This window comes from Anopheles maculipalpis, chromosome 3RL, assembly GCF_943734695.1.
Source record: "Anopheles maculipalpis chromosome 3RL, idAnoMacuDA_375_x, whole genome shotgun sequence".
Lineage (NCBI taxonomy): Eukaryota > Metazoa > Arthropoda > Insecta > Diptera > Culicidae > Anopheles > Anopheles maculipalpis.
The window spans coordinates 13292374-13319982 of NC_064872.1; the positions used below are offsets into that span (position 1 = coordinate 13292374).

A 27609-nucleotide genomic window follows, 5' to 3' on the forward strand; every position below is an offset into this window, starting at 1 on the left:
CGTGTATATACACGTTTTTTTTTACTATAACAAGACATACATACACTAGACTCTCATACAAACAGACACGCACACGGACATTTGATTAGTGATTTTTCCATTCACTATCGGAACCATTGTTCTATCGTTCAACATTTGTCATACACATTATTTATCGCTAATTTATACCTATTTTTATATAACGTATATCAAAATATAATAATAATGGTAGTAGTAAACACTACATGTACACACGGCGCGCGCAGTCGTCTTAGCTACGGAAACGGAACTAAAAACGGAACTAAAACGCCCGCAACCCCTCTGCTCTCCCTAAACAGAATACGAATAGGACTAGGTTTTAGGAAATAGTATTTGGGGCGTCAAGCGCCTTCTATGCCTCGCGCTGGTAGCGCCATTTCCGAGATGACTGGCGTGGCTCGGGACGTTGCTGGACTGGAAGCAACCCCCTTCCAGTAGGATTGAAATAAATAGTGAACACTTACAGATAAGCTTTCCGTTTTTTTAAAGCGAATTTTCGCCCCGAATTTTAAGTCCAGGTGATTCTCCTATCGTGTGTGTGTGTGCAGATGTGTACACTACACTCCGTACCAATCCCCCAAAACACCGGTCGGCCACATTCTATACAGCTCGCACGGGGACTCACCCCTCTAATAAAGGTTAATCTTTTTCGTAATCGGCTTCCGGCACATGTGACAAATCTTGAGCGTCTCACCGCACTTCGAGCACGAACCGTGCCCGCACAGGAACGCCAAGTTGCGCCGCCGCTCCATGCAGATGCTGCAGCAGTGCGTTTCCTCGATTTCGATAATTTTGCTCTCGAGGTAACGCAACCGATCGGCGGACGGGTGCCGGCCATCCTTCGGTCCTAGCAGCGGCCATCCAGCAGCGGTCGTGCGGCGCTCGATGTGCATACCACAGGTGAGACACTTCTTCATGCGCAGCCCACACTCTTCGCACGCGATCTGATGATGGCAGGGATCGAACACGATCAGCTGAAGCGTTTCGTTGCAGACGATACATTCGCGCGGTGCTTCGGTCGGTGGCAGCGCTTGCTGAAGGTGATGCTGCAGGTTGCTGCTGATTGGGGGGAGTGGTGGTGGAACCGGTGGTGGTGCACCGGTTGCCGGTGGCGTCGGACTAGCTGAACACGAGGCAGGATTGGTAGAAGCAGAGGAGGAGCATGGTGGTGGGGCAGGAGGAAGCGCACCCATTACATCCATTACAAACTGCCGCCGGCTGATATGCTTCGACGAGGGACCGACACTCGGCCCAGTGGTTAGGGATGAGGGTGACGGTGAACCGTGCGGTGGTGGCGTGGGTGCTGCTGCTGCTGGTGGCGGTGGCACCAAGGGTTCGCCCATTGCAGGCGATAAGGCTCTGTTGGGTGACTTGTACCGAGCGGGACTATCTACAAACACGGTGTTGCCGTTGCTAGCGGCACTACTGGGACGAATGTTGGCGGTGGCTGACGATGTGGAGGACGACGGGTGGAGTAGCAGATTCGGGTCGGCCTCATCACTGTGCCCACCTGCACCAAGAACGGCGGGCGGTGTGACAAGTGCTCCGGCGGCGCTAGCATCCCGTGCCCCATGTCCTCTATTACGCCGGGCCGGTGTTGGAGGATTGCTTGGACCGGGTGGTACAGGATGCTGTAGTCCACTGGCACCCGCCAGACCATTCTCCAGCGCAAGCGATGCACTTCCGGCAGCGTCTGCAAGCTTTTCCACCGTGCCTCCACCCACCGGTTCAATGCCCGGTGCGGTGATGCTCATGGAGTCAAAGTTACACAACAATTGCTGTGGAATTTGTGTTTCCTCTTCCGGGTTGGGTAGATTGCGGGAGGATGTAGCCACCGGAGGGTTGACCGGGAAGCTGGTCGAGATGACGGGTCCGTTCGGGGCGGCAGCAGCAGCCGCTTCCCGTGCTAACCGTGTACGCTCGTATTCGACGATAATCTCCTTAATCTGTGGACTTCCAATCCAGTCCAGCACTCGGGCACCCTTGCGATTGACGTCCAGCGGACAACCTTCGCTAGCGAGAAAGCACAACAGCGCGTACATGAGCCGATGCTCGATCACGATGCCTGCCAACGATTGGTAGATGTCGTGGATTTTCGGTGCATCCGTCGGTGAGATGTCCTGCACCAGATTCGCCTTCTTGATGATGCACAGATGCATTGCGTTGTCACCATCTTCGTCCCGTGCTCGTACATCACACCCAAGATCGACCAGCTTTTCGATCGACGCCGTATGGCCCTGTGATACCGCCAACAGGAAAGGCGTCTGGCTGCGATTATTCCGGATGTTAATGTCCGCCTGTCCCTCCTGCACCAACACCTCGATGATGCGCGTATGTCCATTGAGGGCAGCTAGATGCAGTGCCGAAAATCCATCGTCCTTTCGCACGTTCACAAGCTGTCGGGCCAACCGTATGACGTGGCGTGCCGCGTGTACATTACCCTTGAGAGACGCGTGATGTAACGCATTAAAGCCCCGATGGTTGCGGATGGTGAGGTCAAGCGTTGGGGAGCCGCACAGCATCTCCACCACCTCGATGTTTTCCTTGCCGATCGCATCGTGCAGTGCCGTGTCACCGTACGCGTCCTGCACGTTAACGTTCGCACCGAACTCCAGCAACACTTTGACACACTGTGGTGGTTTCTTGTGTGCAGAAATGTGCAATGCCGTACAGTGCGTTGAGTTGAGTTCGTCAATTTTGGCTTTGTTCTGTAGCAGTACGCGCATGATTTCCGGCTGATTACCGAACGCCGCATAGTGTAGGGTCGTATCGCCCTCCTTGTCGGTGACGTTTACGTTGGCGCCCGCGTGCAGTAGATACTTGACCAGTTCTACGTGGCCCTGGTGGGCAGCCACTTGCAGGCAGGTCTTTCCACCGCTCACGCAGTCCACTGCTTCCGGATTAATGCTGCGAAAACAGAAGCAAAACATCACAATATTAGTACATGATCGTTAACGAAATGTTCGGGGGTTCATTCAGATTCCAGGATGACTTACTTTAGGAAGGTCTGAACGAATTCGAGGTTACCGAGCGCTGCTTCGCGCACCAACCGATCCGCCGCCGTGTGACCACCCAACCCGGCCAGCGGTGCCATGTGGTGTTCGTTGATGCGCTGATTGCTCAGATCGCGCATACTGTTGGAACGCTCGGTTGCGGCAGCATGCGCTGCCGTCGACAGCTTCACACACTTGGGGTTCACTGTCCACGCCATGTCATCGTCCAGCTGCTGGACGCGCAAATCACCATCCCCATAGATCTTGATCACTTTCCCCATTTTGCCCAACACATTTTGCATCGTTTCGATCCACTCGCCGTGCCCTTTCTGGAGCTGCTGCATTACGGCCGCATCCGCAATGAAGGTAACGATATCACCCACGTTGAAGCTGAAGATCTTGACGAGCGCTGCCGGGTGGAAGGTCCACCGGTTCGAGCAGCCCTCGTACTGCACCCGAATGTCGCCCTTGTCCGTGATCCGGTGCACGATGCCGACCTTCGAGAGGTACTCGGCCATTCGCGGGTTCCAGCCTCCATGGCCCTGTTGTAGCGTCTTCAGACGCTCCTCTGAGATGGCGACCTGCACCCGATCGCCGACGTAAAAGTGCGAACGCACCGGTGGCGAAACCGGTTGCTGTTCTTCGGGTTGTCCTGGAGAGGAGAGATGATACAGCATGGTTAGAATGTGCCTTCATGGGACTCGGGGAGAAGAGTTTTCGCGCCCCCTAAACTTACCTAATACTGGCATGTGATCTTTGTAGTAAAAACCGCCAACCGACGGCTGCACGTAACGCAAATCCACGTTTCCTTTGTGGCCTAGCCGGTACACGTTCGTTGAGCCGGAAGCCCAGGCAACACTCGCTACGCTGCGACAGGATTCGTTGTCCCAGCCACGAATTTCCAACACACGACCAGTTTTGCCAGGCCCACCGTCCTGATTATTCCATTCCCAGTCGGGGCCGCGTATTACTCTTGCACCAACGAAGATGCCTTTTAGCTGTATCTTGGGCGTTCCTTTCCTTGGTGGCAGACGGATGCTGTGAGAATGACGAACAAACCGTCAGTACATTGTCACTATATAAGGGTTGACGGTGATCCATGGCCCATAGGTCGATAGGTAAGAGGAGCAAATGAGAGGTAAAAACATGGGAAAGAGACAAAACTCATCCTATATGTGTGTATGTGTGTTTTCCACCACAATTCGAACCCTAATTTCAGGTGGAAATAAGGGACCACTACCTGCAGCAATCATCTGGTTTTGCCGGCGCTTCCGCGATGAGACCATCTGTTGTTGGTTTTTCTTCTTTTCCCCTTTTGCTTCGAAAATATTATCCCACAGCTGCAACAAACATTAGGCCGGGATTTCACGGAGCCCTTTAACTGGAGAACCCCCGTGTTCCCAGGCTGCGTCGAGCACGGAATATCCTCGCGGGAAGTTACGTCCGGTTGAACGGATACTACCCTTCTTTATAGGGCTTTTCGATAAGGACTGACAATTAAGAGCATTGTCTTATGGTGTCAAGAAGAGTCTTATGGTGTTACTAAGCTTGCCTAACTTCCTCAACCTGGCAATCTGTCTCTTGATATACCCTTCTTAGTGAGATGCTATTTCTAACTTTAAAAAATGCAGTGACGGAAGTGTTTGCAGCTTCGAGTTCCAACCCTAACTGGCCTTGCAAAAGATTTCTTTTTTTTAGTAAAGAAACCAAAAAGAGATCGTCAAGTTAGTGTGGTTCCCAATTCAATCCGCCAACCAAAAGCCGTTCTGACCTTGCAAGGTTATGCTGCACACAGCAAAATGGCTGTTTGTCAATCTTCTAACAAAGAATCCTACAAATACTCATCAACCTCCTGGATCGTGAATCATGTTTAACGTATAAGTAGAAGTTTATTCACTTAATTGTTTCAACATTTTTTTGCACACGAACGATACCTCTCTTTGTGAGGTTCGTTTTTACAACCGATCAATAATGGATAAACGTTTGAAAACAACAAATACGCCGATAAACGTGACGCAAAGCAATGGGGCAGATGTGATCTTTGCTGCTCATTAGCAGCACATCGCCGTATCTGTACAGTGAAGAGACGAGAAACTCCACACGCGCGATAAGAAGGTGGCGGAGAGCAGAAAGTGGGGCTTGTTGTGGTTTGGGATTTTCCCAAAGGCGCGTCTTGGAAGCGCAGAAAGTCACTCATAAAAGTAAAGAAAAAACCGATGAAATAAAAACATTTCGGCAGGGTGTAAAGCAAAAGAGGGGCACGATCGAAAGGAATAAAGGGGGTTTATGTATATTATTTCGCTAGTGTCTGGTAAATCTGCTGTGAGTGTGCGTCTCAAACCAGTCTGCTGAATGATGTTGTACTTCCTTTACGGACAGTCACCTCAAAAAGTGGGAAATCAGGGAGAATACGGCGCATCCTCTTCTCGATGTCGATGATTCCGACATTTTTCTGCGCTGATTCGAATTCGGCACACAAGGCAAAAGCGGAGGTGCCTTTGTAGTCTCGAGTAGGGCGCACAAAACACACACAGAGACACTGACGTCCGTATGTGTGCGCATCAGCATCTGGACAACAAAATCAACTTCATTTTCAAAGTCAGTTTGGAACTGTAAAAACTGGATCGCGTACCGATCTGTCGGCTGTTAGCAAGTTAACGCCGACAGAGCGTGTAAGCGACATCATCATGCATTACGCGGTCTGCGATAGATTCCGTAGATGGGGAGAGGGTGGGGTGGTGGATAGTAGGTGGCAGGGCGATGGAAATAAGTTTACATGGCCTTAAAACGTCGGGAAAACCCTTCGCACAATGTGTGCACGGGTTCAGCTGTTCGTTGGCTGCATACCATCATTGAGCGGTTAGCATTTATGGCGAGTAAAACGAAATAGACTCATTCGCCACGTAGGCTCTCCACCTGTCCCCACCCCCACCCCCCTTCCTTACATCATCAGCGCGGTAGTGGCAAATGGGGCGCTGTCGAAGGAGTCCTAATAACCGTTGCGGACGGGTTCGTCGGGTCGGGTCGATAGTTAGTCAATTTCCCTGCGGGATTACCTTCCAGTTACTGCGCCAAGGTGACACACACACACAGAGGTCTTGGATAGCTCGACCCGACACTCGCTGCTGATGTCGTAATCTAAGCAGTCATTGGTATTGTTGGGCGCAGCAATTAAAACGAGGCCAAAGGAAGAGAACACCAAGAACCGGTGCTTCCCATTCGCAGGGCAATGGATTCGCTCTTTCGGGGGGAAGGGCTATTGACCGATGACCTCAAACGAGGTCTTCCAATCGTGAATGCTCCTTTTTTTTTTTGGGCACGGTGAGAAGAAGAAAAAATCCCCATTTTCGTTACTCCTCTAATGGATACAGTAGCGAATTGAGGGCGTTTAGGTCGAAAGGGAAAAACTTAAACTGCAAGCGATTGCTAACTATCTGGAAAAGGGGAATTCACTGTGGGAAATTTGGAGAGGGCGTATTCTTGAGTTCTCAAGTGGAGTAGTTTTGGAGTTTAGAAATTTTGGTACTTGGAGTCCTCAATTATCCATCGAAGTGCTCCAACTGGCAAGATCTCTCTCAAATGATCACTACATCCACGCGTGGATCATCTCCGGTTAATACTATTTCTAGTACTTACCCGACCGAATTGGCAGTCTGAAAGCGGATGAAGGGATGGTCGAGATCATGCACGTCATTACCGTAGCAGGTGGCGCACAGATCGTAGTACTGACACTCCGCACACCGGAACCGAATGCCAGCAATGCCCGCCTTGTTGCAGCCGTCGCACACAACGTTCGGATGCTTGACGCCTATCTGTGCGTTGTCGATCACGATCAGATCGTACTGTTTGTGGTAGCCGACGCGATAGTTTGTCCGGTGGCCCGAGTCCCAATTCACAACGACCGTTTTGTCCGGCGAGTGGGTCGATCCGGACCGGCCTATTTCACACAGCGTTCCGACGTGTCCTTCACCGTCATCTAGTAGATCACAAGAGAACGAAACATAATCAGTACGAGGAATAATTTAATCGTTAAAAAGGCGTTAACATTACATCACAAAGACTTGTCACAGGGTGAAGATTGGAACGTGCACACTACTGCTCTACCCCTTCCCCCCCAGACTCATAAGCAATCAACGAGTAGGTTCTCTTTCAGGTCACGCACGTCCTCACACTGTCCTCGATTTCTCTTTTTCCTGTGTTGGTGTGTATGTTGTTTTCTTTCTCCTTAAATCTGGTTGGGAATTCCTAACTTCCGGCTTCACGAAATCCGCACACAGTCTCACACACACACTATCGGGAGAATCCGCGCAATTTATTACGCTTTTGCCTACCACTTGCGAATGTCACGAGCACGTTTGACGTAAAAGCAAACGCAACAACACCTCCCGGACACCCACGAACTGTGACCGGAACCACGGGGAAAAACTTTCACCCACTTTTGTGCATCCGATCACCCCCCCCCCTCACAACACACACGCACGGGTGTTGTATGTTATGCGACGGGCCAGTGCATGCAAATCTTCAAAAGCCTGGCGCGCACGGTATTTTTACGCTCACTCGGTGGGACGACAAAAACAACACGATCCCGCAGCGGAGTCGAGATAATGTCGCAAGTTGCGACCCGTACGCGTTTGTGTCTAGCGATCGATTAACATTTTCAAAACGTTACATCCTCCCGGCATGCGGCGGTTCGAAGCTGTAAACGCGCGTGGTTCGGTTCTCTCGATGTCTCTCTGTTGTGTTTCTCGGGCGCTCTTTTCTCTCGCGTGCGTTGCGTGTTTACAACTTCCTTCCAAGGCGGTGACGTTGAGACTAACATCCAGACCCTGTGTCGCGATATTATTGTGACTAATCATACTGTGCAAAGCATCCGCGAGGCAAGCGTGGTACTAGTGGAGAGTGAGCGCGCTCCTCACGAGACTCCCCGAACCATGAGCAGCAACACAGACGATCGTGAGGGTTGCTTTTTGAGGGAGCTTGGCAGTATGAGTTGTTTGAGTATGGCGCGAGAGCGATGAGTGCGTACAGCAACAGAAAGGAAGGAAGTCCAAAACAAATCAAATATGAAATGCTCCTCGAAAGGGAGGAAGGAAGGGGGTGAATTAAGGGGACTGACTTCCACTACGGAGGCGACGAATCGTCATCAATCAAAGAGGTAGAAGAGCAGCAATGGCACGAAAAGCAGAAGGTGGCAAGGGAGGTGTATCCGCGATTCATCCCTTCATCGTCATGAACCAAATCGTGGCATACGAACCTCCCGAAGGCGCTTTCTTCGTGCGTCTTGTTGTCTTGGAACATAAGGAAAGTCGAAGCGGACGGAAGGAAGGTAAAGTACTCTCACCCTCGCACAAGGCAAGACCTTATACACGGCGACGATGACGACAGACGAAGCAAGAGAACAAAACCCTCAATCGATCCGTCGTGAGGCTCAACAAGAGCCTTGGTTCGGGTCTCAACGGGCAGGATAATCGGAGCCAACGTCTAGGCCAAGGAGGAAGTCGCGCGCTGTCTAACGCGCTAGAATACGCGAGAGGGAGAAGCGATAAAAGAAATCACGAAAACCACCAAATCGAGGTCCATTTTAATGGGAAGTAACAAAAATAAGTCGATCGATGAATGATGATGATGCTGATGATGATGATGATGATGGTGGATGGCCTAAAGGCTTTTCTACTGGTCATGACGATTTGACGCCTACGATAAGGCTGTGATTGTGGTGGAGAGAGGTTTTTGGTAGCCGCGTTATTGCTTGTGCATTTAATGTCACTAACAACAATGGCCAGCAAGCAACACAAAAGTGCGAAACGAATCTTAGTACCGTCATCGCTGCTTCCTCACGTTGTACGTGTACGGCCGGCGTCATCTCTCTTCCGGTTTTTTTTTAAGGATTTAGGTTCTCAAAAAAGTCATGACGCACTTTTCATAGGTTGATGGACAAATGCGCTAGTGGAAGGGGGAGTTTCGCTGTTTCATTGCCAGCGAGTGGAGCGTAACAAGAACTTTGCGGTTTTGTTAGACGCTCACACAGTGTGGCGGCGTTGAAAAAGCGGCGAATTGCAAAAACGATTAATCATGGCGTAATTTTGGTTATGCTTACGATTTTTATTTACTTTTTGAGAGCATCGTATTGTATGTACGTGACGATCTTTTTAGCTTTTTGCTGGCTCATTTTATTGAGAGTTTACTGAGCCCTCTAAGATGGAAGCGATGTAGAAGATAAAGAGAAAAGCAGATCCTTGATGTCACGACGTAAAACAATTGTCATTTTTAATGGATTTCTATAAATAGCTTCTAGTTAGCTTTCTCCTTCCAAATGAACTATTTTCAGGACTGCTTTCTAGCAGTCTCGTTTGATAGGGCCGCGAAAGATCCGCTTTTCTAAACAGTAAAAGGATCTTGCAAACATCTTGACCCGAATCCACCATCCTCTCTGAAATCTGTCGCCGTTTGATTGAGCGCTGGTCAATTAATTGTCGACAGACGTCACACGTCACAGCATCATCATGACCAAGCACATCGTCGGACACAGGGAGGAGAGGGTTCTAACGCAAGTAAAGTTCCCTCACTGTATCCGCATTCCCTTGCACTTAATGAACCGTCGACGTCCCAATGTGATTATTTTATTCCCGTTAATTCAACCGCAATGTGCAGTTTTACATCGTCGTGCACCGTACCGATGGTGTTTTTTCTGCTCCAACAAACTCCTCACTTGGCAATGTCGAGGATATGAATAGTTGTCCATGCTGCTATTTTCCATTACTCACACGGGGGATCCCCACGTACGGTTTTGGGTATTGCAAGCACCCATGCGGTTCTTTCTGCTACGAAATGTGAAAATGGTGTTAAGTTTCGAAGAATTTTTTAACAGAATTTCCGACCGTAGAGCTGTGGGTAATATACGTTTTACGAGGGTGAAGATCGTTCTCCACGGTTGGGTGCCGCAACGTGTGGCTGAATATAAACGATTTGTCGACAGCGAAATGTATATTGTAAAGATAAAGTACAATGTTGTAAGAAATTCCGAGCATTATTAATACTCTCCGATGTATGGAGAAAAAAGAAAGCGTCTGTTGTATCATATGCTTGACTATTATTCATCGGGCTTTAGTAGGAAAACCCCTTAAAGATCATGAAAAAACAGACAAACTAGCGCGCATGATTGTATACCACACATGAGTTGGGTTTTTTGCTTCGATCACAGTTCCTTTCGCATCACGATTGCACCAAGAAAGCCTAAGTCTAAGACCGTCTGCCGAAGCGAAGATGTTAAACGCATCCACAAACAAAAAAAAAACCATCGTCTGTGGCGGAGGGAAAATCCGTTCCTATTACCACGCCGTCGATCACCAGCAGCATCAGCACACACATCACGAAAGATCGTTCGGAAGAACGGAAATGATCCACATTGCACGCACCACACAGCAGGAAGAACAGAAAATTATCAACAAGTTCTCCTTGAACCAGAATTCTCCCATCGCCTAGGGGTTCTTTCTTTCCAGTGCGACGAGAAGGTTACCGAAAGCGTCATATGGTAAACTCATATCGCGGTAGAATAGGTTTAACCCCTCCCCCCAGCGAACAGTCATACGAGAAATATCAAGCATCGTAACTACCGTACCCCCGAGAGACGCCCCGGGAGACGTTGTAGAAGGGGCGACATTTCCCTGATGGCACGCGCGTCCTTTAGCAGCAGCATGTTCCGGTTTAAAAATAAATCTTTTCCAACACTATTTTTAGCGTAACACGATGCGACAGACGAGACACCAGAAAAAGGGATATGGCTAGGCGGAGGGGCACATCTCTCCATTCCATCCCATCTACCCGAAGGAGCGTAAGCACGAGCTTGCGATTCCCCTCGTAAAGGACTTAAATCACGATCATGAAGAAGCGGAGATTTTTCCTGACAAGAGAGAAGGCTCACAGACTCAGAGACCTTCTCCAAAAATGGTACGGTAAAGTTTTTCCCGTGCGCCTGCATCGGGTAAACACAAGAAGGATGGCTTTGTGTGTGTTCTTTTTCCCGTTTTTCCTGCGTTTGGGGTTTCGGGCATCGGAAATGCATGGCAGCAAGCGCGAAGAAGGAAAGCGTCATGTGTGCTGGCGGCACTGCCATGTGCGTGAATGTTTATAATGTTTGTTTAATGATTCTTGTGCCGCAGACGGTGGCATGCGTGAAGCATCACCAAAAGGTAAATGACACCTTCGTCGTTCGCTGGAGACAAATTTTTGGTGCGTGTGCGTTTTCTCGTTCCCCTTTCGATTGCATGTTGTTTTCTTGGGTTAGACTGTGACGTATTTGATACGATGAGGGTGTGAATATGCTGATGCTTTTCCGTGTATTTTGTTCCTTTTTAGTTGGCATGATTTTATTTTGCTATTGACTCATTGTTGATAAACGGTTGAATCATGAGGGTAGCTTCTAAGTTTAAACCATTTAAACAAGGCTAATACCTTCATAGCACAAATATTTGTAACATAATTTCAAAAATGAAATTAGAATACTATAAATTATTTTTCAAATTTATAATTTATTTATTTATAAGAAGATTTTGAAGGAGTCCCTGCATCGGGACGCCCCTACAGAGCGATTATGGCTTTTGTTTATGCCTGGAATGGAGATGTGTAAATCCCATGCTCCAAATCCAGATGACAATTTCGTCTAATATGTTCTAATCATTGCAACATGTTTTCGGCTTAGGCGTTGGCTAGTAAGGCCTAATAACTGTTCCCTCCAAATTACAGAAATAATTTTATTGAACAAGTGTTCGTGGTAATAAGTTTGTTATTCAATGACAATGTTGGATATTCAATGACAATATTGGTAAATATCCAATATTTAAAAATTGATAAGCCACAGCTAACTGCATCGACTCACTCTCAATAATCTATTTCATAAGAGGAACACACTGATGTGGAAACTTAGGAGATATCAAACCATCATCTCCTTTTATTGGTAAAAAATCCTTTCGGCTTCCTTTCGTTCTTGACTGTCAAATCGCTCTAGACGACATGATTTATAGTACAAACAGACCTTGATTAAAATTTTGCAATCCTTGCGAATCTTGGAACGCTTGAAGATCGGCTTCTTCAAGTTCCTCACATCAGAAAAGAGTTAACTTTACTCTGACAAGAAAAAATTCTCCATATGGGGCAGAACTTTGGAAGACAATATTTTAAAAAGATTTTCAAAAATATTTCTGATTAGTAGCTGATATGATTTAGTGTTCCTGGATGAAATGAGCTTACGTCTTAATATATCTCTTTCATAATGGTAAACTTGCTTTTAATTTTTTAATTTAGTTTAAGTTAAGGGTGGTTTAACCAAAGTATAAGCACGATTAAAAAAAATAGACAAAAAATTTAACCTGTTCAAGAAACTGAAAGGACTATTTCCCAATAAAAAATAAAAAATTATAAAATATCATTAGTATGCTAATGATCGCACTTTTGATCTGACGCCTCCCATCAGGTTCAGCACAGACTTGTCCCGAACGATTTTCGACACTTTCTTCCAGTCTTTTTGAAACCTGTCGATGTTCTCCGCAGCTTAAAAATGCTTTCTTAATGTCTGGTTTCAGGACAGTTCGGGGAGTTTCATTTCATTCGGCACCCACCTCATGTTCTACGTACCATGCGATCGTGTCTTTGGCATAGTGAACAGAGACCAAATCCGGCCCAAACAACACTAGACCTGCATGTTTTCGTCAGCATGGGGAGCAAACGTCGAATCAAATACTCCCGGATATATGTATCGGTCCTCAATCGACTCCGTTTTCACAAATAGTTCGGACATCATTTCCCGCATTTCGCAAATGGCCGAATTTTTCGAGAATTATAGATTTGTCGCCTTCTTCGACATCCTGGCTTTCAGGCACGGTGTAGTATTGACTATCCGGAAGAGTTTTGTAGTCAAAATTTACGTTCGACTCATCGTCCATCACGATGCATGTGGATTGGCGACACAGCAGCTTGTCGTACCCAGTTTTTAAACCACATCGCGGATGGATCTTTCCTTTCTTTGCTTTGAACGCATTTCCCGGTCCCACTGTTGATCGACAGGATCAGGATTTTGGCCACTTTTCGGCGCATCCTCGAAGCTGGACTCCTCCTGAAACTTTCAGATGGCGGGGTTCGTACGGCTCCGATATTCACACCTTCCGATTTTGCTAATTGACTTTGCGAAATGTTAGCGACTCTAGCACCATTTGTGCACAATGCTTTTGCGCTTTTTAACGGAAATGCTTCGTAGTTTATTCTAAGCTCTTCTTGAGCTGATTTTGCACTAACTTCTTTTGGCATTTTCTCTTTGTATTTATCCTTACCCTGGTCATGTTTGGTTGGTGATAAATGGAAGTTATTTTCAAAAATATAGAATACTAAGTTGCGTACAATTATTGCAAAATACTATTCTATTTATTATCGACAGGTTTATGGCACGTGAATGTGTATCAGTTCGGTTGATTATTTGCTGTGCCCGGTACTAAAATATCGTTGCACCACAGTCAAATATTCATGCGCCGCATTCCGTTCTGCACCAAGCAAAAATCGACATAAACCCCAGCGCTCCCAACAAAAAACATTAGACATGATGATAGAGAAAGCGAAAGAGAGATAAACATACCGAGGCCACAGCGGACCGGTGTTTTAGTATCACAAGCATCCGCTTAAGAACATAGCCCGTGTGCAGAGCATCTGCAGTATTGATTTTTGATTTTTATTTTAAACTTTGGCCTGATCAACGAGCTCTCGAGGGGGTGGTTTATTCCGAGGTGAAACCCTTTCGACAGGTGGAGAAAACCCAGATGGAGGTTTGCCCCGGGTAAAATGGGGTGGATTAGGCTAGGGTGCCTTGGTTTTGGGGCCAATGTCGTACTATTTATGTTCTCGATCCGCCGCACCACCTGGATACGGGGTGTTTCTGTGGTAATCGTAAAATGGAGGTATTATCTATCTGGGAAACTAACTCACCGTCGGCAACATTTAAACCCTTGCCCGAAGTGTTAAGCAATCGTAGTGCAACAAGAATAAATTAGCTTTAATTGAACGCAGTATGAAAGCATTCCATTGTGAGACTAGCAGCATTGGACCATTAAATGGTGCAAAATAAAGCGTCGGCAATAAAGGAATCGCTGAAAATTATGAGCGTCAACTAGGTCGTTTCCTCATCGCAAAATTAAGTGTGTAACAGTCACCAAAACTATCTTTCAATCGATGATACCCTTAGTTATGATTTCCTAGATGCACTCAGTGGAACGTGTACATTTACGCAACGCTGTAAGTTACAGCGTCGACGTTATAGTGAAACGTAATGAAAGTAACAAGCCTTTACACGATAGAAACACACATTGCATGAATGTGTCTATCAGAGCTTTACTGTTGCGTATAGCTATTGGACCCTTATAAAACTGTGCTGATAGCAATTAACGTGTTACCACAGTTTTACAGCCGGGTTTCGTGTGCAAGAAAGAACGTTCGGGGGTTTAAGCCATTTTAGCTCGCATCGCATGTAAAAACAGTTACGACAAAACGTATTTACACGTGGGCCTCTGATGTCGCTTTCGGATCGAGATACATATATTTATATTTAACACAAATCAACTTCAAGCAATGTCACTTATTTGTGCGCTGTATTGTTGATTGCCAAGCAAAACTGTAAAGTTTTCTAACCTACGTATCGTTGAAAAGACTGCCTTCATTTGCAAACATTTCCAACCAGCTACCGCTGCTGAAAGGATAAACTTTCCTGTGGTTATTCAAATTACTTCACCCAACCTGCACAAATAGCAAAAGCATACGTGTAATATCAGCAAATGATTTCCGTTCGGACCGGTGCAGAAAGGTTGAATCGGTGGTCTCCCCTAACAGTGCACTAGCTGTTCGATCTCTCTGCAACTCTGCAATGATTAGTGCCGAAGCTTTTCACAAAACTTTTCCAATTATACTTTCAACAACGATCGACGCGAGTGTGCTTATGGACTCGATTGACATTTGTTTTAGAATAGTGTTTCCCGGTACAGCGAAATCGAGGCAAGTACGAGGAAGCTTATTGAACGGTGACTTTTCGCCGGTTGGCGCACATTATTGGTGGGCTCGCTAGAGATGCAGAAAACACATCTGTTTGAGCAAAGCAATACAATAGGCACGTGTGTGGGGGACTGTGCTCTCGATATACCGTGTACAATCTCAGACACGCGAATCTGCAGACAGGGTCGTGGTTTGTGTTTGCCTATACTCTTTGCGTGCTAATTAAACGTTACGTGAAGACGAAAGGTGTCGTCGGTTTGTTTTGCGGAGTGTGATAAAAAGCGAAAAAAAAAACCTCCATTAAGTAAGCAAATCCACACGTCAACGGTCAAGGTTTGGGAGATTCTTCAAGTGATTTTCTAGATGTGATTCATGTTAGTCAGTTTATTTCAAATCTTTGGTTAAGATACGGAAATAATTTGTTGAAAAAATTACATTTTCTGTAAGGAATATCTAGGACCATCAGTATCCACATCAATTTTACAGCGTACAGCGTACAATTTTAAAGTACAGTTCAGAGTTTGGTCACTCTATCTTATGTATAGTAGAGCCCACAGTGGTAATCTATGGATTTTTTTTACATCTATGAGTAGGTTTGGAGCACTCTTCCCTTTTTTTGGAGTGGTTTTGTCATGATCGTGCTTGAAATTCAACTTGATCCAAGAGAAAAATAGGAAAATTCCATAAAACCGCGTCTACTACTTTTGAATATGTTTTAAAACGGTTTGGGAAACGTCAAAACGTGGCTAGAATGGTTGAACAAAATCGTCTCACAGGAAAAATGTCAGCTGAACTGGAAGATGTTGAGAGCGTTACAGGCTATCCTTGGACTTGCGGATGGGTTTTGCGGCAGAATTCTGGCCAAAAATGTTATGTTGCCACAGGACGGGGCGATGTCTCTAACAAATATAAGTTCGTTTTTGCTGACAAATTTTCCCGTCAAAACTCACGGTATGGCAAGCCATCTGCAGCTGCAGGACTCAAAATACTGGTTTTTATAACAAATCAATCTATGAACTTGACAGTTTATGAAGAATAGTATCTGGAAGAGTGTGTTTTGCTTTTGAATAAAGCTCATTAAGGCCCAATTAAGTTCTGGCCAGATTTGCCAACTGCCCAACACGCTTACTATTGGGAAAAAAGATACTGAAGTTGACACACTGAAGTGCCTTAGCGTGTGAGAGGTATCAAAAGAAAGTTGCTTAAACTCATCCGTAAATTAACAAATAATACTTTCTTGAATTTTGTGATAAATGAACAATAAAAAAAAACCTTTCGTTTGATGTAGAAATTATTGTTTTTTGTTAAAAATTCCTCGTTTTACAGCCTGTGATGAGTGACAGAATTCTAAATGAATGACACTTTTTGAAGGATCCAAACAATCTTGAGAAATTTAATGCAGAAATTCTTTTAAACAAATAATCGTTCAAAAGCAATGTGTAAAACACAAGTTATTGCAGATTTTTTAGGCTATATCTTCATGTAATCAGTTGCTCATTTACCAAATTAACCTCCTAACAGATTCAACACCGTTGCGAAATGGCGTGCGAAAATGGTTGAAAGTAAACCAAATATGCTCTCAGTTTCAAGATAGAGCCAGGAATTGCGTCACGGTTAGGTGTTACGATACTTTTCCGTCACAATTAAAAGCCTACGAAGCCCAACAATTCAAAGTGGGGCAACTGAATTAGTTTAAAGAGTCCGGAGAGACGTCTTCCTGGGTACGGGTTAGACTTGGGCGCAACATTTTACATGCTCCAAATGTTGAGTGCTTGGCTAAGCTAAGCGTTTGATTATAACCGAAATAAATTTAAATGGTTGAGTAGCAACAGTTAGAACCAAAGGGCAAATATTCGTGAGCAGCCGGATTGTTTAAATTATGGAAATCAAGCCAAACTTCAGTTTTCCCCGAACGAGGGTGGCCCAGAAAGAAGCGTTCAAAAGGAAAACAAAAAAGATGAAAATTAAAAATCTCAAAATCTTATTGAAACAATCACCACTGCGTGAGGGTGTGTGTGTCTGTAATGCGCGGTTGCATGCCAGATGGAGCTGGGTGATACCGGAGGGAAACTTTTTCACACGTTTTCCCGTTGCGGGGAAAAAAAGAAGAAGTCGATGTAAAAATCCCAACCACGAGCGAAAGTTTATCTTCCTGTTTTGTATTGGTCCCGGCTTGTGTCTCTCTGCTTGTGGGTCTGCCCGCGGGAACTTCCATGCCTCTTTATGGGTAGCAGGATCGATGCTCCCGGGTACCTATAGCACCCGGGAACACCCTGCCGGGAGAATACCATAACACACACATACATAAGCGAAAAGCCTTAAAAACCCACAGGAAAAAACCATCAACGGTGCTTCCGCCTGCTGTCATCGGTGGCGCCCACCCCTTTTACCTCTTTCGGTATTTTATTTTGGCCGCGTAGACAGGATTTCGATTACCCCGGAGGAAGTGGTTCCTTCTCTTTTCTTCTTTGCCTCTTTTTTTCAAGGGCTCGAAGGTCAATGTCCTGATTGTGGGACAGATCACCCCGAGAAGCAAGAACGGGAAATAACATTTGTAAACGCGAGCATGTTTGTTTGTGTATCGGGTCTTTCGTTGTCGCTGCCCTTCTGTTGTTTCATTAGTCAAGTTCCGGGTTTTTGTAGGAAGATTTTCCAAGATCGCTTACCCAGTCGCACGCGCGAGGATGAGAGGGCAAAGGGGAATAGTTTTTGGGAAAATTAGGAATGGACTTTCAAAAGCGAGCATAGGAATTTGTCCTCTAGGTGGGTTTTCCTCACAGGCACACATTGGCAAGCAACATATGACTTTTTCGATAGCGATCCATTGTGATGATCCGGCAAGTCATTGCTTGCTTTCGCCACGGTTGTAATACGTTTTCGGGTGACTAGCTTTTTTAAAAATATATTTACTATGGGACGGGCTCGATGGTAGAGGCGACAATGGCGCTGTACGTCACACGGCAGGACCGGGGTTTCAATCCCATCTGGACCCTTTCCTCGTAGTAAGGACTGTTTAGTCTAGTAAGCAATTTGTTGGACGGTGTGATCTTAGACAGTCGTTAAGCTAAGGTGAAGTTGGATGGTTGGAACACTTTTCTGTCGTTAATTTTAATATTTAATGTAATTTTTGTAGATTTAAATGCACAGAGAGGAAAAAAAACCCTCTAGCTGACCATTAATTTGTGCTGTTCTGTTTGGCAAATAAAAGCATTTTTTAACATATACATGGGCTCTGCACATAGCTGCGAATCGCATTCGACAGCAAAATGCTCCGAAGGGTTTTCGATTCAACATGTGTGAAAGGACAGTTTTGCTATATTTCGGCAAATATTGAAAGCAGAAAGGAGAGGATATTGTATTACAAATTCACTTTAGGGTGCAAGTAATTTTCGTAGAGAGTCTTCACTCGGCAGGACCGAATATCGAATCCTATCCGGGCCAGGACGTATGCCGGACTGACTAAACAGCAAAGCGGGAAAAATTAATGCTGGGAAATCCAGAAATGTACAGACTTCTGTAGGTTTTAATACCAAAGAAATTAGATTAAAATGATAAACCGTTAATTATTACCAGCTTTCACCATTTGAAGCAGTGTGCTTTTTTTATTAATAAATTAATTCGTTTTCATGTACAAAAATTATTTACTCGCAGAGATTATTCAATGGAAAATTAACAGCTTGATGCATAGTAAATTAAAATATTAATAGCCAATCAAATGAAGCTAATTATGATATGTTTTCCTTCGTTTTTTTTTCGCCAAGTGCCAATCTGAATCATTCGAAATCAGATTGATGATGTGCTGTCGGGTGTGGTGATTACCGATGACTCTTAACTGACCATAAATAGTCCGCATACGCCGTTCAACTACGCATGAGTGGCAAAACGTTTGCAATCTCTCCACACACTGGTCCTTTGGGGAAGGAAGTTTTACCCAAATTGCCATCAATTCCACTTTAACGTTTGTGGAGGGAAAAGCAAAACAAAAACAAAATGCGCGCCCGCCCATCATGCGGCCGCCAGAGCACTATACCAGACGCCCCATGTGCAATGTACGAACCAAGCGTTAGGGGATAAAAGCGTTACAGTCTGCGCGAGTTCTGTCACGTTCCGTCTATCTGTCTGAGCTGGTTCGGTTGAAAGCCCTCCGTCATGTTCGTCTCGCATTCGTACCGGAGCGCACTGTTAAAGATAACGATGAAAATAGAAGTGACCCCGCACTAGACGGCAGGCGTGCGCGAAACGTCATCCATCGCGGCGGTGCCCCACGATCGGAGGATCGTTTTTAGCACTTGGATGATCTTATGCAGAAGTGAACTAATTTTAGCCAAACGATGCGCAACACACCGAAGCAGCTGGGACACGGGGGGGTGAGGCGATCGTTGAAAGGAAAAATAGAAACACCCCAAACGAACAAGCATAGCACATCTACACAAACTAGGTGCATTTGGGAGGCACGAGATGTGTCAACCACCGGCAACAGATGGCGCTATGTGGCGGAAGTACAAGAGTGGATGGACAACAAAATATGGTTTTAATTAATTATATTACCACCCACATTGAGGAGGGCATTTCACTGCTAACTATGAATCATAAAATAAAATTTAATTCGCTATCTTTCACGATTCAAAGCGAACTAAAAGCGTATCGACCCATAGCAAAACAAATAAAAGTAATTCCATGGCATACGATCAGGATAAACAACGATCAACGCAAGAACGAAAAGAAAATTTACTGTCGACCGTAGTAAAAAAAAATATAGCAAAATTGATTGCTCAAATCGATATGTTGTAGTTCATCGTTAAAATATTTCAAAACTTTTACATAAATATCATACCGATTTGAAGCAATCAACAGTTCTTAAGGCTCATTTAATTGCTTCTGAACCAAACAAATTCGAGCACCTTTGAAGAGTCCGCATGCAACGTACAAGAAAGTTGCATCCAAGTCATGTGACAACTGATCGAATTGCACTGCTTGAAATCGTGTAAAACCAGGGGACATTTATCCAAATAATTCCGAAGTAATGCTTGTTGAAACAAGTGTTTGTTATTGAAGAGTTAATTAAATAATTAATTGGACAAATTATTGTCTTGATATATTAAAATATTTACAAAAAAAGTTATTGTTAAAGTATTGCTATTTCATGTAATGTGTAAATTGTTTAGGTATGGATGTACATCGATTCAATCTAATGATACTAGAGAACGTGACGCTGGAGAACCTCTCTGTTGTTGCTGTGATCTACTCCGAAAACCTCCGAGTCAGGAAACCGTCACCTTACCTTGTTCATGCCAGATCCAGTCGGGACCGCGGGCGACTCGAATGCCAGCCGCTAGCATGGCTGTTGACGCCGTATTGTCAGACTGGGGCGGAAACACCACTCCAGCGCACGGTTCCAGCACCCTTGGCACACCCCCCCGGGAGGCCTGTCACTTATCAAACGCACGTAGCCTCTAGTATACAGCAGTCCGCTTACAGTCTGCAGTTTTTCGATGTTAGCCTGCCGCACTTGAAACACTGCACGCACGCGGCACGTCCGTCTTTCTGCACTATGCTGGATACATCTGCTCTGTAAGCTGCGAAGTATACTCCACGGATGACACGCGCACGTGTGTTCAGCTTCAGCACTAGAAAGAGAAAAGGGATAGAACGGAGATAGGGTAAACGTTAAAACTCATCCTAGCAGAAAATGAAGTGTAATTGAAAAATTATGAGTAATTAAAGTCGGTAAATTCGGACACAACTACTCCACAGCTCCACATCGTGCCGGGGCAAACCGACACGACGGTCGAAAACAACGAGCTGTCCGAGCGAATCAAATTAACTCGCATTTAATGGGTCAACAAGATGTCGAATCGGGGCGACCGGGCGACGTCTCCACAATGCCGGTCTGGGCTTCTCAAACCCGAAGCGTCCGAGCGCTTGTAGCCGAAGACGAGCATGTCTCGTTCGAACGTGAAACCTGCCCCTGAACGGGACTGAGTTCGTTGGGAATCCTGCAGAAGGAAGGAATACGTTCATGTCCACTGCATTTTGGGGTGGCTTTTGCGCCGCCGACCCCTAGAGTTTGTGGCCGCGTGTTTGGGTGTGTACGTGAGGAGTTCGATCAGCCGGTGGCGATGATGATGGTGAACACGAGCCAACATCGTATCGCCGTTGGTCAGTGGCGTGAGCGAACATAAAACTTTATTCGTATTGCATGTTTTTTATTGCCGTTCATGCCCCGTTTGTTCAGCCACCCATCGGTTGGATGTGCTTATGTGAAAATATTCAGCAAGTTTGCCGTTCACCTCCTAATCTCCACGATAGGATTCCGCATCGTCTTTGGGTGTCTTGCATACAAGGAAACACGAAGCGTATGGAATGCTTGGACTAGTACAGGGTAGTTCAGAGGGACACGATCAATGTCAAGGATGAGGTTGATTTTAAATTAAAATTTACTGTAAACACACAATTACTGTACAATTTACTGTAAATTGTGTTATTTGAATGTAAAATACCAACTTGTTCAAAGGATTCTTTAATGCAGGAAAATGACCATCAAACGCCAAATAATTAGAGATAAAAAAAAGAAATATATATTTTTTGTAGACATGTAATAGTCCGTGAACAATAACAAAATAATCTAAAGCCTTGTCCACATGGAATGTAATTTTGATTATCTACATCGATTGATGATGGTATGATCATGATCAATCGAAACCAGTAATAGCATCAATCCAAAAACCAGATGGTTATGTGAATAACAACATCAAAATAATTTATTTTTGCAACAAAAGTGAGGTTACATATGTACCAGTTGTCTCAACCATTTTTGTAGAAAAACGCCGCTCTTTTTAAGGGTTTGTTAGTGACGCTATTGCAAACCGAAAAATTGGTGTCTTCACTAATTGCCGGTTTTATACCAAAGAGGTTCGTTGCTTAAAATCCCGCCCATTTTATAAGTTTTTGCGCAAACCTAAACTCACCACGGATCTAATCGTTCCGATTGAATACCAAAATCTGCACAATGATGTCGACACTAGAAACCGCAGTGACAGCGGTGGTCGGTGTAAATACTGTTTGTTTACAACAATTTTGTTTGTAAATTTTTTTTAATTTGATTTGTATTTCTTTATAACCCTTCAAAAAACAGCTTCTATGAATCCTGCAATAAATTACCCATTGAAACTCACCCACCCTGTGGTTGGTTTATTATTTCTTCATACTCATTGACATATTTAAAAGTATGTAGATGAATTCTTGTACCGTCGCCAACGGCTCGGATCGGTGCTAGTCGTTGTGTCTTTCGTTCCAAAGCTGAGCTATAGCCGGTAGTGGCATACATAGTGGAGCATAAGTCACCACCAAACTCGCATCACACCCCACGGGTACCCTCGGTGCTAGGTGCGCTGCTGTTGATCTCGATGTTCTCGTGTGCGTGTGCGATGACTAATGTGAGTGCTATTTTTCTGATGACAGCAGCGATGTGCAGCAGTAAGGTCCGATAATGGTGTATTTCAGTTTCCCTCAGCTCTCCAAAGTTCCCAATAGTCATAGATAACATTTAAAGAGGAATTTCGGTAATCCATTCTACAAGGTTGTGTGCAGTTCAATTTCATCACCGAATTTAGGACGGGAAAAGGGGCCGCGTTGCCGTCAAATTCCGAACAATTGAACAGTAGTAATGCAGATAACGAAATGCGTAAACGTGACACATACGTTTATGATGACGACAATCCGGATGGGGTTGTGCGATGTTTTGCCTGTTGTGCACTGCTCCCTCTCTCTATTCGTGTGAAGCGGTACACAAGGCAGTAACGAGCGTTATACGTCATTCAAGTCAAGATTTTGGAGCAAATTTTAATTACATGAGGAGATCAGTTTGTTGCTAGTTTGGTAAATGTCAAATTCATCATAAACCCCAATAGTAAAATATATTATCAGCTTAAATATTTTTAGTCAAAACATATGCTTTCTGCTCCACAGATTAACGGACACTTGATTTCCTCCCATTAATAGCAATTGGTTTTACTTAACGACGCGTCCAAGCGTTGCAAGAGCCAAATAACAGACGCTCGCTTGTTGACCACAAAGCATACAACTATCGCCTTGGAGAAGGGAAAGACAGGCGTTTTAATAATCACACACATAGTGTATGCTTACAGTACGAATAATGTCGTATTTAATGGACGTATTTTGTACACTATGGTCGACGACAATCGAGAGAGAGAGAATCCATAAGTTCCCATGTGGCAAACCATAAAACCCGCCAACACTCTGTACACACACCGCATCCGGTTTCATTTAAACTCGGTTCCGCCTGGAAAACTCGAAGGGGAGGAAACTCAATAGACGGAGACAGAGAGCGAACATATAATCCCTAATGACCACCCCTTTTCGAGTTACAGCAAGAACACGAAGAACTGGGAACGGGAATTGATGTCGATGACAAACCGTGAACCCTCTTGTCGATGCACGTACTGTGTGTCGCTTGTGAGCGACAACATTTCCGCTCCTGTCTGCAGTACGCGCCATTTCGTTGACCCTGCCGGGAGGTTTTTTTTTAGCGGCCGATTCGATTAATCGGATCACATCATCACCGGCGCCATTTTGTTGACTTGGCCCCATTTAATGTAACCCGCATGGACACTGATTAAAGTCCCACAGGCATTTCACTCGGCCATGTAAAACGTAGATGGAGCAGTTGGTCGGTGTTGGTAATGTGTTTGATAAGTGGTTAATAATTGTATCAATTGCATTGTCACCGTGTGACTACCCGTGTTGGAATTCTATCCAAAAACTAGTTATGTACAGCTTTGAATTGGTTTGTAAAAAAGGAACGGTTAACTGCGAGCTACCACAAGAGAACTTTTGAAGGAGTGTCGGCTGTGTGGCATAGAGCACACCGACCTAGCCATTGTGTGTGTCCGGTTATGGTCAGCGAGTTTGCCAACGGTACATTCTAACAAACCATACATATCGTTCTTTAATTTTAATCGCGATGCATTTCCGGTACGTTGGTGGAGGCATGCATTTTAATTTACTGATCGGCTTGTGCATGACAATTAGTTGGTAGTGGTTTCTTTCGTACAAAAATTGAAGTTTGCGGGTGATGTGTAAGTTGCATAATTCTTGCATTATCACAGCCCAGCTTTGACGAGTAATTGAAATTTTTTTGAGAGATTTTTGTGAAATTGACGTTTTTTTTAGTTTTAGGTACAAAAAATTTGAGAATTTTTGGCAATCATGACATGATGCACCCGTTGTTGGATGGTGTTGCGTGTATAGGAATTTAAGATTGTCCTTTAGAACATCATCATCATCATCATGTTGGCCTGCTATTTTAAACAGCACTTCGCCGTGACATTGCCCGGTCAACAATAGATCTCCAGGAAACTCGATACCTGGCTGCAGCTTCCCATCCATGTTGGCACCCGATCTCCGACAGATCTCCATTCACCTAATCCAGCCAACGAAGACGCTGTGCTCCCCGACGCCTCGTGCCGAACTGAAGGTCGCTGACAAATACCTTCTTGACGGGGCATGAGTCCGGCATCCTCATAACATGCCCCAACCATCGCCGGTCTTCGCCACCGTCAGGATGTCCGGTTCTCCGTATAACTCAAACACGCCAAGAGTGTTTGCATCCTCCGCTCGGATGGTCCAAGACTCGTGGCCAGTATAGGACCACCGGGCCAATCAGTGTGCGATATATCCGCGTATTTCGTGCGGTCTCGTCGAAGTCTTCTCAACAGACGGTGAAGGCTGTTGTAGGCACGATTCCCCGGCACAATGCGTCTCCGGACATCGTTATCCGGAGTTACGACAGTCCCAAGATAGCAGAACTTCTCTACCACCTCGAGGTTGTCGCCGCCGACTAACACACTGCTTCCCACTCGGGCTCTATCACGATCAGAGCCTCCAGCAAGCAGGTATTTCGTCTTCGTCGCATTGATTATCAATCCAACTCTTACTGCTATACGTTTCAATCGGGTGTACGCCTCACGCACCTTCGCTGTAGAGATTTGAACTACGGTCTGGCCGTATGAAAACCGGCGCCGCAGTTTCGTGATATAAGTAACAATTCAGCCTTTTTGCACCGAAAAGTTAGGAGAGCTCTATGCCATAATAGTAATAGCTCTATGATTATAAAAACACTTACTTAATGGAGCAGAAATAATGGTTTGCAATATAGTATAGAAACGGAAATTGCACCATGTTGAAAAAATCATCTTCTGGATTCTTCAGACGCTTTCGGTTGCGTCTGCCCCACTAAACTTAAGCGATTTTTTTGTCTGATCACTTCTTTGCACGCGATCTCAATTATTTGCATCGCATCCGAGACTCTAGTACCTTATCTCCATATTTCGCGAGGATGCGCAAGAGCGTAGCATCGCATACTAATCAAGCTCATTCTTAGTCAATCTCCGCACCATCCCGAGATCCTTCCCAATAGTGTTGGCTGGACACGGTAGACACATCGGTTTGAAAGAAATAACTTCCACACGCAATCCTTACGCTCTCGTACTGAATCGAAACCATTGTATCGGGACATCCAGTGTCGGCTGGACATGAATGAACAAGCGAGCGGATGAATTTTACCCAACTGCAAAACTGAATGTGAATGTTACATTTTGCACATTAGCGGTTTGTTTATTTATTTATGTATTTATTTACCTTTTTTTTTGGATCTGTGTGCAAAAAAAAAAGCCCTAAGCGCGTGTGAGTGGTGAGCGGTGAGTCGCTTTTTTCATAATCCACTCACTCTAAACCATCAGCAATGCTCTGTCACGGGTGCGACAACAATACGCGGCGCGGAACGGTCTCGCACCGCAGTTCCGTGACCAACCGACGAACAACGGCAGCAGCGCGTACAATACAGGCGAACGTACTACTACTGCAGTGTGTCATTGCGGCTATTCGATCGCACTTGTGAGACTCTCGAATGGAACCACGGTCTCGAGACGAGAAGCTACACACACACACGTGCGGGGTGTGGTGGCAAAATGGGGAGGTGTAAGGGACGCAAGGAATAAAATGCAAAAAAAAAAAAACGACCAAACAACGTGACGAAACCGCACCGAACACCCCGGCCTTGGAGTCGTGCACCCGGTGGTGAGTGCAAATAGAAGGAAAAACACACACCCCGTCCCCTTTCGGCCCTTTCTCGTCATCCTTTTTAACACCCTTTAGCCATTTTATTTTCCACTTCGCGTATCGCGACGCCACCCCCCCCCCCCCCCAACCGGTTCACACCTGGGCTACGATGGCTGGCCCCATCGCGAAAGGTTAGCTCTTTATGCAACACGTTGCACTCTCGCTGTGGACGACGAGGACGACACTTATCTGGCTAGTTCCTCCTTCTCCCCCGATGGACTGCCAAAAGGGATTTTATTCTCCCTACTGCCAGTAATGCTTCGTTGGGAATCGCATTTCTCTAATCCAATCCGAATCTAGCCGATCCGCTAATTCACTGCAAAACACGTGTGCCGGGACAGACAGTTGCGATATTTGCAGATTTGTTTATTTTAGCTTCTTTTTTTTGCCTGTTTTGTGTTTTTGCGTGTGATGGACATTTTAAAGAAATGTATGTAAATGATAAAAAGCTCTTTGAAAACATTGGAACTATATCAACCTATGCAAAGAAGGTTTTTTTTGGTATAAATAAGGGTCGGTTTGTCAAGAGTACACTTCGGTAGGTAGATAAGTCAATGTACTTCGTTTGTTTCATTGAATAGTGATTGCTGTAAAGATAGTGTTGAGTATGCTATTTGAAATGTAAACCGAAACATAATTTTTAACTGTCTGTCAACAAAAAAAAAAAACAAATCGTAAAGACTACGATATGAGATTATATACGACATCTGCAGTGTCATGCGCGCTTTAACGCGCTAGACAAAATCCCATTAAACGCCAATACTGGGCTGTTATGTTTTTTTTTTTTATTGCAAACCAGTAATCGATCGTGATAAGAACTGTTGGAAATTCCCTCCGCGTTTGCAATAACCATCGAACATCTGGTCAAGTGGTGCGTTATTTATGAGGTTCTCACAGCCCCTCAACTGATAAACTCATTACCGATGGCAAATACACAAAAATGCACGCCATTGAACTACGCGACCTTACAACGCGTGACGCTGTTTATCAATAAAACCCCCCGCCCCACACGGCCAAAGGCCATATAATCTTCACGGAATGGAACGCGGGACTGAGGAACGATGAGTCATGTAGCGGCGTGTGTACTGTGCGACTGGTTCGGGTTGGTATCTGCAACCGCGGTGAGACTGGGATAACAATGCTCAGGGAGCTGAGGGCAAGAAGCTTACCTCAAGGATATTATTTATGTTTGATTTGAAGACTGTATTTACGATACGAGGCACAGTTAGTTTGGATGCTAGTCTTGAAAGTCTACATCGTTTGTGGATTTCACATAAACTGAAGGCTTTCAAGAATTAGTTTGAGAAGTTTCAACAGCAACCAAACTAATTCGGAGACACAGAACGCACTTTTTTATCAACGAAAGGTTTCGGATAGGTGACGGAAAAAAGTTTGATAAATATGAGTGTCCGGTGTGTGTTAGTGTGTGTGGGTG

The 27609-nt window shown here is 45.2% G+C and overlaps 5 protein-coding genes across 10 annotated transcripts in view; 1 reads left to right on the forward strand and 4 right to left on the reverse strand.

The window, feature by feature from the left end:
* LOC126564970 (D-3-phosphoglycerate dehydrogenase) overlaps window positions 1-27609 on the reverse strand; it is a 483268-nt gene that overhangs the window by 326325 nt on the left and 129334 nt on the right. The window lies entirely within an intron of this gene.
* LOC126565418 (proteasome subunit beta type-2) overlaps window positions 1-27609 on the forward strand; it is a 549154-nt gene that overhangs the window by 119721 nt on the left and 401824 nt on the right. The gene's annotated exons all lie outside the window — the stretch shown is intronic.
* Window positions 1-27609, reverse strand: part of LOC126563976 (uncharacterized) — a 333716-nt gene that overhangs the window by 39212 nt on the left and 266895 nt on the right. The gene's annotated exons all lie outside the window — the stretch shown is intronic.
* LOC126564236 (gamma-tubulin complex component 4 homolog) overlaps window positions 1-27609 on the reverse strand; it is a 68762-nt gene that overhangs the window by 33271 nt on the left and 7882 nt on the right. The window lies entirely within an intron of this gene.
* On the reverse strand, window positions 636-20499 carry LOC126563910 (E3 ubiquitin-protein ligase MIB2). The gene is made up of 5 exons (XM_050220700.1): window positions 20317-20499; window positions 6648-6987; window positions 3748-4049; window positions 3015-3663; window positions 636-2925 (listed from the first exon to the last, which is right to left on the reverse strand). Exons 1-5 carry the CDS (start codon window positions 20372-20374, stop codon window positions 648-650), a joined length of 3627 nt encoding a protein of 1208 aa, XP_050076657.1. The 5' UTR covers window positions 20375-20499; the 3' UTR covers window positions 636-647.

Excerpts from the sequence above, each read along its gene's own strand:
- LOC126563910 (XM_050220700.1), bottom strand. The coding sequence starts at position 20,374 with ATGCTAGCGGCTGGCATTCGAGTCGCCCGCGGTCCCGACTGGATCTGG. Across the intron at positions 6,988-20,316 it reads CTGGATCTGGCATGAACAAG|ATGACGGTGAAGGACACGTC; the intron begins GTAAGGTGACGG and ends GTGATCTACTAG. Across the intron at positions 4,050-6,647 it reads CAGACTGCCAATTCGGTCGG|CATCCGTCTGCCACCAAGGA; the intron begins GTAAGTACTAGA and ends TCATTCTCACAG.